The 15,935-nt window shown below is 31.0% G+C and overlaps 1 protein-coding gene across 3 annotated transcripts; it reads right to left on the bottom strand.

Moving 5' to 3' along the window:
• Nucleotides 1-2,020: 2,020 nt before the first annotated feature.
• On the bottom strand, nt 2,021-15,816 carry LOC129913952 (methylthioribose-1-phosphate isomerase). 3 transcript variants are annotated; one of them, XM_055992956.1, is made up of 7 exons: nt 15,583-15,816; nt 9,143-9,334; nt 5,209-5,444; nt 4,904-5,112; nt 4,629-4,792; nt 4,357-4,558; nt 2,021-2,272 (listed from the first exon to the last, which is right to left on the bottom strand). In XM_055992956.1, the coding sequence occupies exons 2-7, from the start codon at nt 9,272-9,274 to the stop codon at nt 2,145-2,147; spliced, it is 1,071 nt and encodes a 356-aa protein (XP_055848931.1). In that variant the 5' UTR covers nt 9,275-9,334; nt 15,583-15,816; the 3' UTR covers nt 2,021-2,144. The 3 variants fall into 3 exon arrangements, with proteins under 3 accessions (XP_055848931.1, XP_055848932.1, XP_055848933.1); XM_055992957.1 differs by lacking the exon at nt 15,583-15,816 and adding an exon at nt 9,437-9,567; XM_055992958.1 differs by lacking the exon at nt 15,583-15,816 and having other exon boundaries at nt 9,143-9,353.
• Between the last annotated feature and the right edge of the window lie 119 nt (nt 15,817-15,935).

The following is a 15,935-nucleotide window of genomic DNA, read 5'->3' as shown; positions in this document are numbered from 1 at the left end:
ATTTTTCGGTAATAATGGCTTCGATTGGCATTTTCTTGAATTTTTTTTTTTAAATGAATACTCTGGAGAAGTAAAAATCTCCTAATTGATCTTCAAGCTCGAAAACATGTCTTAATTTTCCAATTATGGGCATGAATTGATTGCGTCTAAGAATAAATAAAAGAAAACTCCATCTATGAGAACTTTTCTTTGAAGACACTACATAGTGATCTAGTAAAAATAGGTGTTAAAACTTAAAAGCCTATCCCTATTTATTAGAAGTTCCGAATGGTTCGATTAGTGAGTTCCAAACTAACTTGTCTTTTGTGAGTGAGTTCTCTGTCAGACAGCCACTTTAACCTTACCTACTGCGTTTACTCTGCGTTACTCAGTTTTGTTGAGATGAAGGTAATTGAAATATAAACGTCAGCGAAAAAAGGTCAATTAACGGTACTTCTAAATACGATGTTCCACTTCAAAAAACTTTGGCTACCTACTTAAATCTTGATCAAGGAACGACTACTTGAAAGGCTTAACTAAACATTTTTTTTTACTGGAACATGGGAGTTAAAATTTACGTTATGCATTTTTTCGCTTTCGTTAAGCTTTTATTTGCCTTTTTCTCCACAAAACAAAACAAAAAACTGAGTTACACAAACTAGATGCAGTAACTCCTTTGAAACTTGTAAATTAATTGGAATTGAAAATTGGAAAATTTAGAGACTTGAAGAAGTTGATATTTTCTGAACTATTTTTGCTCATGACTTTGATTTTTTCATGCAAATCACTGTAATATTTGTACAGCTTGATTCTACATTTTTCACTTTCACTCGAAATATAATTGAATATTACAATCGATCTAAAAATGTAAACTAGTGATCCACAATTCACTTTTATCGATATTTCCAGACCTATTCTGCTATTCGATTCACGTGAATCGAAAGATTTCATTCCTTAATCACGTCAAATAGGCTTTGAAAAATCACAACTTTTCGAAAGCCAAGCGATGTGTCCCGCTGTCTTAGAATTTCAAAAATAAATTTGCTTAAATTTTATTTTAACCCCTATTTAAAGGCTTAATATTTTTTTAGACTTTCACGTGAATCGAATAGCAAAATAGGGCCGTTTATTTCACCTAAAATGATTTCGATAAATGGTTGAAAAGGTGGAAACTTGAAAAAACCAAATACACTCAATTTACTAACTCATTAGGATTTCATTTCACTAGGTTTCTAGAACTTAGCTGTTAATATTTTGGACTATTGAGATAAACGAAAAAAATTTGGTCCAATGTCAGTTTGTTTAACAAAACACTTCATTTTTACAAAACTCGTACCACAATTCAAAATAATAATTTTCAAAACAAAAATATTCCTCATATTGCTAATTGGCCATTCAACTCTATAAACAAAAAAAAACAAAAATTTGCCCCTTTAATTGAACAGACAAACAAACATTTGACCAAACATTAATAAATACAATTTGCATCTTCTCAGTTAAACTGATCATAAATTAAGAACGACATATTCAAATCACAACCCCTCACAATCCCGATAAGATAACTTTGACCTTCTGCAACAATTACTTGCGACATTTGTTTTACTGTAATTTCGATTAAATTTTGCTGTTTCTTTTTTTCTGCTTTTTTATTTTGTTTTGTACATATTTACCCACTCTCAGTGATGATATATTTTATCTCAATGAAAATGATCTTTTTCTTTCATGAAAATAAATTTTGTTATTTCATTTGAATTGCGCATGCTTTTATATGAATGTAAGTAGTTTATTTCTCCCTTTTCCTTGTTATTATGAGAAATGAGAATCAAAATTTCAATACCACTACAGTTGTAATTGTGCCTTAATTTTTTTGAGAAAAGATTCTCTCTCTCTCTGTTGAGGTATTTTAGATAAACAAGTTGATAAAGTATTTACATCATCAGCTGTAGGGTAATAATTTAAAATTTTAAATGAGATTAAAATTTCAACAGCACCTTTCAAAGATTTTTGTCTTTTTATTTTTCATTTAATTAATTAATTAATTTATTTATTTATCATTTTTTTTTTCTTTTTAAAAAAATTCTCAGCTTCATGTAATAATATCACAACATACAAAAAAAATCTATGAAAGCAACAGACATTTTGGTGGGAGCGCTTCTTTAAATTCGTTATACACTTTGGAGCGCTAGAATTTCTTCTTTCAACTTTGTTGGACTGTAAACTCCCATTTCCGTTATGATTCCTGTAATAAGTGCAGCTGGTGTAACATCGAAGGCTGGATTCCAACAATTAATACCTGAAAAATAAATATGGAAGAAATAAGTTTATTTCAAATGATAAATAAATTATATCGTAAGTTTAGGTTATAATTACATGTTAATATTGGCACAAGACACATATGATCAATTTTTTTTTTTTTACTGAAGTTATGAGTTTTCTCAGAAATAAATATATCCAGGAAAAACAGGTGAAGTCCAATTTTAAGACTTGTACATTTTTTTAGGTTTACAAATCAACATTAATTTATTTTGGATACAATATAAAACAGAATTCTATTAAAAATCACTTTTTGAGACTATGAGAAAAGCTCAAAAACTCGAAGTGACAGAATTAATTTGCAAACAGTTTTGAATTCAACGCCTACCTACCTACAATTTCTAATAATACTAAAAATAATTACAGAACTCGCTCGAAAAAAAAACACTGCACTGCGGCTCGTGTGTACTGAATAGATTTGTATCGTTTCGTTAGGGAATTTACATTTAATTACTCGATAAAGAGTTATGGCAGGGGAGACGAATAGGACTCGAAAGGCATGATACCAGTAACTCAGTGAAAGATCATAACTGATGAGGTACTATACCACGTTTATGCGGAAAAAAAGTAGAGACACCAGTTTTTTTCAGAAAATGGAAGAACAAGCTTGAAAAGAAAGCAGTGAAATCTATTTAGACTTGCTTTGGAACAGAAACCTGTGGTGAGATTACGAATATTGTCGGTACTGAGAGTCTATAAAGCACACAGTTCATAACACCATAAGCATAACAACGAATAAAAATGGAAACTTGCCAGTAGCCTCTACCGATAATAAGAGAGAAAATCTGTGTGATCTTTACAATGACAACTATCTGTTTAAAAAGGTAAACATACATTGGTTAATTTGGGTGAGACAAGGGGAGCGCATGGACTCCCTACGAATTCTTCCCAATTTTTTTTTGACAAAGTGGCAGAGGAAAAATGCACCAAATCAAGCAATTTAAAGTGAGTAATTGGGTAACTGAGGACACCGAATAATTCGAAATTTGAAAAATTCCATACAAGAAATGAAACACGACTGACTCAAATGGTACTTACAACTTCACGATATAACCGTGAACTAAGAAGTTGGCCAGCATTCAGTGGATCAACATTCAATTGGCCAACAAAATGGAACAATATAAAAACGGGATAAACTACAGCTATATATGTAACTATGTTCTTCATTCAGTTATATAAATGTATACAATGCATGCTCTGTCAAACTGAATTATAAAATGAAAAATAAGGTTACACATACACCACAGTGTCCATTTAATTTGAAATACTAAAAGTTGATACATTTTATTGAATTCGGTCCATTTGTGCAACGAAGCTAATGTTAAATCAAAAGTCGTATTAAGGGATTTAGATGACTTGTGTTGTTGCAATATTAGCAATTTAAACATATTATCCGTTTTATGTGTACAGTAAGTTATAAAAATGCGTTTGCAAATAAACTTTAATACTTCCAAGTTCAATTTTCATTGCATAGTTTCATTGTATTAATGATGTACGCTCTTGACCCAAAATTTTCTTATTTTCTTTGTCACCCAGCAAATAGTAAATCCATTTTTTGAGAGACAATTTTTCTTCCAAACACCACATATTAATGGTATTGAGCAAAATGGGCCATCTTTCATATCGATACATTGCTAACTCTCATAAAAATCATGTATTCGTTAACTTAAGTTGCTTTTTGGTTTGTTAGCTAGATCAAAAGCTTAAAACTCTATCTCAAAGCTTTATTTCTTTGAAAACAATTTCCATTACCTCCATAACCTAAGTCCGAAGTTTCCTCTGACACAATAAATCACAAGATCCAATGTCAAAAACTAAAGTTCATAAATCGTAACTCTTCTCTATTGTAGGATTAAACAAAATGTAAACCCAATTGCCACAAACCAGCTTCAAGCTTCAGCTATTTTAAGGTTTTCATTTTGGCATTGGTGATGATAGTGTTCATGTAATTGACAAATATTGTTCATTTATTAACACAGGGTCAATCAAGGTCTGATTTGATTGAACCCTTTCCCAGTTATATATTATTTAAAAAGAAAAACAAAATAGGTTTTTCTAATGTACCTGGTGCAGCTATCCTATGTTCACCAACATGTGTCATCTCTCGATCGGGACGTTCTTCAATTATAATGTGATCACCACTTGGAATTTGCAAATCAATTGAAGTCAAAGGCGCTGCTACATAAAAAGGCACATCGTGGTGTTTAGCCACTACAGCTATTTGGTATGTTCCTATTTTGTTTGCTGTATCACCATTTGCTGCTACCTATAAAACACACAACACAACTTCCAATTAAAAATACCTCAAGACAACTAGCAAAATAAAATTCACTTACTCGATCTGCGCCAACAACAACGGCGCCTATATTTTTGGATCGTAGCAAAGCTGCCACCATACTATCCAACACCAATGTTGCCGGAAGTTTATCGTGTACTAGCTCAAAAGCTGTCAGTCGTGCGCCTTGATTATATGGACGTGTCTCTGTGCAGTAAACATGTTCTAGAAAATCCAACAAAAATACACAAAGGAGTATACTGTTTAAATATTGTTTGCAATTGCATTCAACCCACCACCTTCAGCATCACCATGATTCCTTACAACTTTACTCACCTAATTTCTTCAGTTCGTGCAATTTCCGCACAACGCCCAGTGCTGTACCATAGCCGGCAGTTGCCAACGAGCCTGTATTGCAGTGCGTCAACACTCGAACAGATGTTTCTTTGGAATATTTTTTGAGAATAGCAGCGGCACCATTCGACCCAATGGCTTTGTTGTCAGCTATGTCTTTCTCCAGCATCGCCTCCGTGGCAGCCAAGAATCTGTAAACCAGAGCAAAAGAAACATGTTTCAAATGAGAATTGTTTGAGCACAAACAGATGCAGCTTTAATACTAAATAAATTAAGTGTTCATGTACCTCGATTTCATGTCTTCCACAGTGCACTGTTCATCCTTTGTTAATTCGTTTGCAAGTGCGATTAATTCATCGGCGGCAATTTTCATGTTCACAGCTGTCGGTCGAGCCGACACGAGGTAGTTCAATTTACCCTCGATTTCCTGGCGCAATGATTTCTTTGAGTCGAACTTTTCTGGATAGATTTCTACGGCTAGCGAGAGACATCCTACAATAGCTATAGCTGGAGCACCTCGCACCTGTTTTGTGGAAAAGAAAAATGTATGCAATTAGAAAATATAGATTGGAAATGTTTCTAATTCATTCGGATTATACGATTACGAGGAATTTGTTACTAATTTTAGAAAAATATGCAAAAAATACACCAGAGATTTATTTTATTTTAGGTGACAAATTGCTAAAAATGACAGACAGGTATTGAGGAGGTTCACCTCTGTTTGAAATAAGCAATTTCAGTGTTGGCGTGGATGTGTGGTAATAATTGTTTTCTATTTCTATATGAGAGCGAGCAAATATTGTAGATTTAATTGATGATTTTAAGACATTTACATATTAAGAGTGTTGGCAAGGAGACAATTTTACATTTAACAAATAATAAAGACATAATCTTTAAATGGTTGTACCTGGCATATGGGGGTAAAATTATATTTCTTTTGGGGAATAAATTGTACTCAAATTGGGAGGCTGTGTTGAGGAGTTAGGTGGGGTGAATGTCAAATGCTATTGGCCTCTTTTTCAATTTTGAACGGCTCTTTGAAGCAATTTTAGTTCAAAATAATTGAGTGGGTTTATGCAATTGAACTAATAAATCAGATGCATATAATTTTTTGAATTTATTCGCTAGATTGAACAAAATATGAACTTGATGTACCTAGTTGATTTGGAACAATTTTAACGTCATAACAAATATAACATTTTTATTTTGTTTTTTGAAATAAGACAAAATAAAAGATTTTTACTTGGGACTAAAAATAATATTTGCTTCTGTCATGTTGTAAATAAGGCTATCGAAATGTTGAAAGAGAATACTGCAAAAATAGTAAAATCGAATTTTTCTACCTTTCTTAGTCTTTTATCAGTAAACTTATCCAATCCAAAAAAAAAAAGTAAGTAAATTTAATGATAATGACGAGAAATTTAAGAAGAAAATGCCAAGATAGCTATAAAATAGGGCACAGTTATCACCAGTCTTTCGAAACTGAAAAATTGGTTTTAAACTGTATCTTGCGGCCTTAAACCAATTTTTGTCTTAGGTGACTGATTTACTTATAAATGAGAATTTTTTTGAATATTTTTTTTTTTTTTTTGAAAATCGTTGGAGTTATTTTCTTTTGTTTATTTTTCTTTTTTTTTAATGTACCTAATGGCCTAAGCCGACCTCAGAGAAGTTTTTTTTTTACAATAAATACCATATTTTTTACTATCTGAATTTTTTGTGAAACACTAAAAACGCACTTTGTTAGAATTAGTTACAGCATTTCTTTCACTTAATTTAATCAAATTTGTTACAGCCGTTTTTGAGAAAATTGCAATTAATCGAAAAATTTGTATGGGGGGTACACTTTCTATAAGCGATATTACAAATCAAAAAGAAAACAAACTTGAAAATTACGAAAAAAACATCTGTATCAATTTTCAAGAAAATCCGTCCACCCATTTAGGCTGCAGCATCATGCACCGATGGACGTCATCATCATAACTTCTTTATGGTAATTTTGATCAAAACCTAGAAATTTTTGTTTGACCCGAAAGCAATACTTGTCGTCTTATAGAACAAGTAAAAATTGATTTTCATAAAAAAATCAAAAATCAAATCAAAAAGTAGTTTACTTTTTGAAAATTAAATTTTTCAGCGCTTCTGCAAATTTGTTCGTTTTTTTGTTTTCAAATCTTTTTTACGAGAAGTTCAGAAATGTTAACCCCAGAGATCAGAAATAAATCCCAACCTTTTGAAAGGTTCTTTAATAACTCTTATTTGTTGCCATTTTCAATAAACGTCATAAAATAACCTTTATTAAAAAAAAAAAGCTAAATTTCGGTCAAGGTCTGAGAGAAACCTTATTTTGTATTTTATTATGTTTCGGTCAACCAGTAGAACATCGGTCTCCTGAAACATTCGAAATTGCATTGGTTGTGCTTGTCGTCCTAGAGACTCAAATCACAGTGGAAAGTACATTTTCATCTTTACATTTTATTTTAAGCGAAAAGAGATATACAGCCCTACTCTGTTATTCACGTGAATCTCAGATCCGATTCACACATTCGATCCACTTTAACTCTACCTTCATTCTGCTATTCATCGGGTGAACTGCATTATCTTACCTTTGTTTGGTGAATTTAATTTTACAACCAAAAAGCACAGATCCGCAATATTTTCAATGCGGATTGCAAATGTATGGACCGAGTTTATTGACGTGAATAGTGGAATACCGAACAACATTACCGATATTAGTATAGATATATTAGTAATTGGTGAATATTTAGAGATTATTCCCCCCGATGGATAGCAGAATATGGCTGATAATCTAGGGGTATAGAACTTTGAGAGTCCATTATTAGTTGAACTTAGTACATAAACTAAGAAAAAACTTCAACTTCCTCTCTAGGGAATATCCAAAATTTCATAACTAGAAAGTTTGAAGACAATCGCCTCGGTAATTTAGGCTGTAGCTAAAGACTCACAGACATACTGCGGGACCGACTCTTTTGGCATTCTATGCATTCAAATTTCAATTTCTTTGTGAATCCTGCACTTGGACTACATCAAAACTAAACTTACTTAAAGTGGCACTAACAGTACTTAATTCGCAAAGAAATATGTTGTTTTCAATTTCGCGGTAAACATTCTAAAATTATCCTCGTTGAGCTTCTTGCGATTAGTTCCTTTGTTAACAATATTTTTTTTTAAGGATTTTATTTTCAACTCCTGGTTTTTTGTGCTCAATCTGAAATTTTTAATGAATTGCCTCAGAGTGTGCCAGTTTTCTATCTCTGCTGTTTTTCATTTTCTGTTCATTCGTGGCAAATTTTGAATAGTACCTATAAAATTTTTTGTTTTCTTAAACTGGCTTCAGCTCTTAATTTATCAAAGGACATGTTAAGGAAAAAGGATCTTTTAAGCTGCGACTTCTTGAAATCTAACTGTATTAATGGCCGAATCATATACATATTTACATATGTATACAATATTTGTAAAAAATAAAAAACGTATTGCTTTACTTGAAATAATTCGTTAAATAATGGATTTTTTTTAAATGATATTGATACTGAACTTCTAACACGGTTGCCGTTTTAAATTTTCATAAAAAACTGCTTCCTCAATTTTAGATTCGAGATTCGGAAATAAAGGTGTTTTAATTATTCAAAACATTCAATAATAAACTTTATACTACTGTTTTGCTTGATATCATGTTAGTTTACCTATTTAATTAAAAATTATTGGGAAAATCGTACAGATCTTAAAATAAAATTCATTTAATTTGTTTACCAATTCTGCATAGTTGCAAGTTTTATGCCTTAATAGGGTAAATCAAGTTCGTGCGACACAAATAAATGCATTTGTTTTAATAATATCGATAATAGAATTCCATTTTCATATGATTCGTGATTTGTTTTGCAAAAACCAAACTCAATCTTAAAAGACTCCACTTAATATTCCAAATAGGAAAATAAAAAAAGTCATTGAAGATAACTACTCTTATATTGCACACTTTTATGGATTACATCTATTTATAGATTTATTTACCATAATACGCTGATATTTTTATTGAGTTTCATGGAAGTATATTATGAAGCACGTGAATGTTTATCAACTTAGAATTCGATAAGCAAATTCTTATCTTTTTTACAATACCTACTACTTTTACCTACTGTTAGTTCTATCAAAAATAAAAAAAAAAATAAATAAAAAAAAACTTCAATAGTTACATCAACTTACCTGCATTTTATTTATAACTTTCCAACCATCTTCGACTCCTTTAACCGATATAAACTTCGATTGGACCGGCAATAGCAGCTGATCCAATATTTCTAATTTGAAATCTGCATATTTGATCGATTGCAAACTCATTATATTTGTGTATTTGTTTGTTGTTGTGGTGCCTTATTGCTCTTTTTTCATGCAACAGAACTGCAAACAGAAATAAATATTTTATATTCTATTAAATTTGTTTATTGATTTTTATTTAAATAAAATTTAAGAAAAACTGTTAAATTAACAAAAATATATCACTTTTCAAAGATATCTTCCCGTCTATGGATTTACAATTAAAAAAAAATAAAAAGACTTGTTTAAAAAACAGAAAAACACTGAAGCGTTAGAGGAAAGTGTCGCGAAAATGTCCAACGTAGACGAACTGTGAAATTCTTTTACCCTGAGGCGCGAACTCAAGTCGACAAAAGTCTGTTGCATGGGTAGTGGTGGATTATCGTCAGGCATTTTGTGCTCTCTGTAGCAAATTACTTGTCTGACGACGATTGATCATTCTGGCGCTGAAAACTAAGTGCAGAATAAAAAAAAAAAATAAGTTCACTTTTGTTGAGGTAACAAATCTGAGAGGAAAAGGAGAGTAAGATGTTTCTTAAGATGTGATATCAACATCATCATCAAAACACATGGCACATTAAAGTGACGTTCAGAAAAAGATCATGCAATGCACTGTGAGTACAGAGAGAAAGCACAACTCACTAAGCACGAGTTAGTTTAAGGAATTTTGTAGTTCTTATCACCTTTGTTTTTTGAAGGGAATTGTAAGAATCTTCAATATTTTTCTGTTTAGATTATAAAATTTCTATTTAAGGAATTTATTCTTTTATTTATTGCATAATAAAACACAGACTACACAATAATTAATTTTCAAAAAAAAAAGAAAAAAATATAAAACATTAATGGCATTTTGCACAATTTGCAACATTTGGAAGGATTTTCAATCCTTTCAAACTGATCAGCGTGGTATGTGACGTGATTCCCATTTATTTCTATTTTTGTTTTTTGACAATTTTCTTTGTTAGATGGGAGGGAGGTGTGGAAACATGTACATAATGTAGGTGTATTCGAAAATTAATAATTTGGCTGAGAAGCCAGAATATTTTGTTCGTCTTCTAGATAATTGTTGTCAATTTTTCAAATTTTTTTTTGTTTACATGAACTTATTTGGGGAGCCAGTGAACATTTTTCTTTCGTCATTTCTAAATAAAATGGAATTTTAAAGATATTGTATTCACATGAGGAAACTTCACAATGTTTATTAAATCAAAAGCTTTTCTTTACAAAATATACTGTATATGACCATAATCAAACCTTTTAGAAAACAAATACAATAATTTTGTGTTTTGTAAATAAAAACTCTACTTATGACTATCGCGAACTATGCACTGCAGATTGCTTTGGTGGTACGTTACTGACTATTTGTATTAAACAACCAAATAACCTACTTACGCATTCAGTTTTCAACCACTTACGATGCGAATGGTCGGAAGTAGCAGAATATTTGCGGGAATGAAAGTTAAATATTGAATATTAACACTTCCACAATACGTGATAGTCACAGGTGTTGGATAAATAACAGATTTGTGAGAAAAAAAAATTGGAAATGGACAAATAAATATTATAAAAGAACTCTATGTCATTCATGAGGTTGTTGAGTTTGTGGAGGAGGGGAATTTAGAAGTAAAATCCTAACAGAAAGAATGTACAGTACAACAGCATCTTACTGATGAGCCCAACTGTTGTGCCTGGGCGAAACGCATTATTTTGGACTAAAGGTCAAAAACAAAACATCAAATTGAATTTATTTCATAAAGTCCATAAAACAAAAACAAATTCTTGTTTACGTTTTCTTCTTCTTCGTACAGTACAACATATAAAATCATCAACAAAAGGTCATCACCAACAACATATTAGAAAGAATGTACTTCGGGTTGTTCTGGTGCTATTTTTATTTAACCGAATGGATAAAATGAGCAACTTTTTAGCAGAACAAAAAAATTGTAGATTGTATCATTTAATAATCAGAAGTCTTGAAAATAGAAAAACATTTATAAGGGTGAAATAGGATGAATTTGAACCCACACTTCCGGTATTCCTGCATTTCTTATAAAAAAAAATAATTATGAAAAAATAATAATTTAAATGAAAAATGCGTACAATGCGTACAGTGTTATTTGAATAACATTTTGAAAAAAAAACATAGGTACATTAAAACTTCTTAATTTTGGCCAGTAGGACCAAGACTCAATTTTTCGATATAAAATACTTTGCCATAGAGAAAATAAGAAAATAGTCGCACTTTTTGAATTAATCTTTTTTGTGAATTCTGCCAACATCTTAACAAAGAGTTTACAGAAAAAAAATATAATTTTGCCTAAAATGTAAGGAAAAAAGAGCCAACGACGAAAAATATAGTTTTTTAATTTTTTTTTAACCGGCAAATTTCCGTTGCACCTCTCCCCTATTAGGCCTCGGGTGTCATTCCGTAATTATCAAAACGATAATCGAAAACGTGATCGTCTTTGATTTGCTCTACGTTACTCAATCGCTATCGTCTCGTTTGTCATCATGAAATTGCATACTTAAAGGTACTTATTGAAGTACTAATTGGGTTGGGTTGAGAAAAATAAAATGGTATCTGCCCAAAATAATTAAAAAACAATTAAGACCAAGAATTAACCAAGAAGACAATATATTTCATTTTGGAATGGTATAGTAAAAAAGGAAGTGAAGGTGGAGATAAAAAAAATTACGAAAAGGTTTCATTTCGTTTACAAATTTACTCAGTACGATACCTATTTAGCTATTGTCCAATAATCGTCTAAGCACAATCGTTTTCCTTATGATAATCGAGTTACGGAAAGCAAAAAAAAGTGATGTCTTGTGTGAAGATAATGATTTATTATTGAAGTTACGGAAATCAAAGAATCGTCAAAACGATATCGTTTTTTCCATAATTGCGGTACGGAATGACTCCCCTGGTTATGTTGTTTTCTTTATCTTTTGGAAAAAATAGAATGAATAGGAATTCTATTCAAATGTAGTTTTTGGGAATTTTGTTTAAATTTAAATAACGGCCACCACTGACCGTTAAAGTGCTAACATATTTTTTTTAAATGTATGGCACGACAAAACAGCTTCACGGAAATTGAACCAGGCAATGAGATTCAACATTTTGGAAATCTGGGACACTTTAGTGTATATACATTCCTCCTAAAATTAATCTCCATACATAAGTTAAGAAAAATATGCTTTCAGTATTATTGAAATAGGTGCCAGCGAGCGCTTGGATAAGTATTAAAAACATTTTTCAATTTTTTTCAATATAAAGTTTAAATTTTTTTAAAGAGATGAAAATTGTAATCTTCCTAAGAAATTGTGTTTTAGACAAAATTCATGTTGAATATTGGAACACGCAATTTTATTCAAGATCTTCTATTATGTATAGCATAATATTAGATTTAATAATTATAAAACTACTTTTCAAATTTGTCACTAATATGGGAGTAAGTGCTACACTGCCCATAAACTCGTAAAGGCCCTAACTACAAAATTTTCGATTTTGATATTTTTGCATATTTGGAGTTAGGGCATTGTCTCTGATTTATTCTCATTTATTTTTTTTAGCCTAGGTCTTCAAATAAGTCAGAAAATTCAAAATGTACTTTTGATTTTTTTCATTTTTATATGCAGATTGCGATATTAGATTTAGTGTTTTCCTCTATAACTCAGAAGTAAGAAAAATGTAGATTATGGGCAGTACAGGAGAACAAGACTGCTCAATTTGATCCATAAATCTTTTTGTTTTGTCATTCGTTTCAATAGGCCTTAGGTATTAAAACATTCGAGGCCAAAGATTTGTATTAAAAGTTGATTTTGTATTGATCAAAATGATTCTTTGTGCAATTTAGTTTCAAATACAGTTGGCTCCCTCTAAGTCGAATTTCCCTCTAAGTCGAACTTTTTCACCATTTTATTTTGAAGAAAAAATATTAAATAAATCCTTCTAACTCGAATTTATTCTAACTCGAACTGATTTTCGAGTCCCGTGAAAGTTCGACTTAGAGGGAGTCGACTGTAGTTCATTGAACTAAAAAAGTAGTGGTTACAGTATGCATTTTACAGATTTCCGCTGTCATACGTGAATTTTGACAATTCCACATTGAAACGGAATAGGTACAAAGCACTATTTTTTTTTGAGAAAAGTTAAAATTAATTCTCAATACTTATCACTTGTATTATCTTCAACTAATTCGATAACAACAATTGAATCATTTATTTTCAAAACATGATAAGTCCATGATTTCAAATTTTTCAGTAGAAGAAAAAAACGTTCTATTTTCTTTTGTTAAGTGTAGCAAAATGTATAAAAAATATATGTTGTAGAACTTTTACCTAGCTACAGAATATCGTTTGGTATTTACTTTTTGGACCGATTGTTTAAAAGATAAAAAATAAAAACGATTTTGGACTTATCATACTTTGAAAATAAACGAATGTGAAATTAGTTTTAAAATGAATATACAATTTTTTTAAAGCCTCAGTCTATCAAACAATTGCATTTGGGAATAGAATATAATGTTTCGAGTAGTTATTTTACTTGAAAGACGCATTCAACTTAAGATTTTGAGTCAGTAGTCAGCTTCTCTATGTGTAGGCAATTACTCATAAAAAAGTTGCTGTTTATTTTCAAAAGATGATAAGTCCGGGACTTTTATGATGTTTTGACAATATAGACTGAGTAGATGCTTCATGTTTTGAAGGGATGTGTGGTTATCCCCCAAGAACATATTCATTTAAAAAAAAACGAATTTTGAAAAAAAGTGGACTTATCATGTTTTGAAAATAAACGATTAAATTTTTTTAATTATAAAAGTTTACAGAGAAATCTTTAAAAGATAATTGAAAGGGGCTGTAGGAGTCCCTAGGTGTTTAATAGAACGAAATGTGTTTTAAACCATCTTTTTAAATGAATGTACTACTTTACTTTAAAAGCAAAGCTGGACAATAATAGCGTTTTTGTTTGGTCGTCCGGGACTGTCCGGAATTCTCCCGAACGATTCTGAAACTGATCGTTTGGCACTCAATGACAGTTCTAATTCTGAAAAGAAGAGAAAATCGATTCCGAATTTTGAGGCAGAATCAAAACCAGAATCACGCACACATGTTTACACTTAAGACGTCAAAGTAATGAAATGTCATTCTTTGTTATTCATTTCTCAATTTCAAGATTTTTAACTATGCACAAACTTTAAACTATATTAAAATAATGTGAAGAAAGAAAACAAAAATAGATAACTTAATGATAATAAAAAAAAAATAAACAAAACAAAACTTTCATCAGACGTTCGCATTTGCTGTTTCACAAATACAAAGAAACCCAAACTTCAGAATAAAAAAAAAGTATCTAACTTTGATCGTTTGGCATTCCGGATCGGACAGTCCCGGACGCTTCTAAGAATTCCCAAACGAAAACGCTATAAATGTGTTATGTACTCGTACACAAGACACCCCTTTCTTGATCCGCACGTGACTACTGATTATAATACCTCTTTTAATATAAGGCTTTTTCTCAGAATCCATATTGCACAATTTATTCCAATTATTTCAATTTTGCACTCTCCTTAAGTCTTTTTACTTTCTATATAAAAACAAAGAGCTTTTTGATTTTCTGAATTCCAAAAATAACTCTTCAACATCAAATGAAAGCAAAATTGAAAAAAGAAAAAAAAAATCGAAGTAAAAAAAAATCGAAATTGATTGACTATTTTCCTCCTCATGAACCCCAAACATATTTGCCACCCAAATAATTAACTGCAATATGTTTGCACCGAAATGGGCGGAATCGGAATGGGGTAGGTACCTGCACTCTGTGCACCTCTTAGAAAATATAAATATATGCAAATAAAATGCTTGCCAGACAATAATTATTTTAATTTGCAAAGAAAAAACAAAAAAAGACTAAAAACAAAACAAGCATGTGTTCAATGCTCTGCTCGTGTAACAACAACAACAACACGCAATTCCTGAAATCAACTGGTGGTTTGTCTAGCGTCGCAGTGCCATTGCACTTGCTCCATAATCCAAACCCCGTGTAACCAAACCAAAACCCAACCGCAAAAGACGTGACCAAAACCGACCACACTTTTTGGTTTTTTTCAATCAATTTGCGAAAAGTTTAAGTAACATTGCAATTTCATAAGAAACTTTGACTCAAATATTAACAAGGAATATATTAAAATTACTTTCTTATAATAAACATTTGTATATTTGTAGGAAAATTAATGAAATTTAAACAAATTTTTGTTGGTTATGATTACGAGAGAATAGTAACAAGATGGTTCTTCTTTCTGAGTGTATTTTATGATTAATTTAAAATAAAAACTTACCTTGGAATTGAGAAAGTATAATAAATTAATTTATTATTTAATGTTTTATTGGTGCAGTAGAAAGAATTATGGAACAAACTAATAATGAAGAAAAGATTTAGGGGTTGGCAAAGACAGAGAAAACTATTGAAATTTTGCAACAAGATTTTTTTGCAAAGGAGCCACCCGCACCGGTTTGATTTTTTGACGTATTTCAATTTTTGTGCAGTGTTGTTGAGTTTTGTTGTTGTTGTTTTGCTAGTACCGATTTTTTGACAGTTTTGTTGAAATTCAACAATGGTCGTTATTAAAGGCGGAAACGTAAGGTCGATGTGTTTTGTTATGCATTCAATCACTACTAGGTAGGATTTTGA

Source organism: Episyrphus balteatus, chromosome 3, assembly GCF_945859705.1.
Source record: "Episyrphus balteatus chromosome 3, idEpiBalt1.1, whole genome shotgun sequence".
NCBI classification, from domain to species: Eukaryota; Metazoa; Arthropoda; class Insecta; order Diptera; family Syrphidae; genus Episyrphus; species Episyrphus balteatus.
The sequence above is the reverse complement of the archived record's forward strand: the minus strand, read 5'-3'. Positions and strand labels throughout refer to the sequence as shown.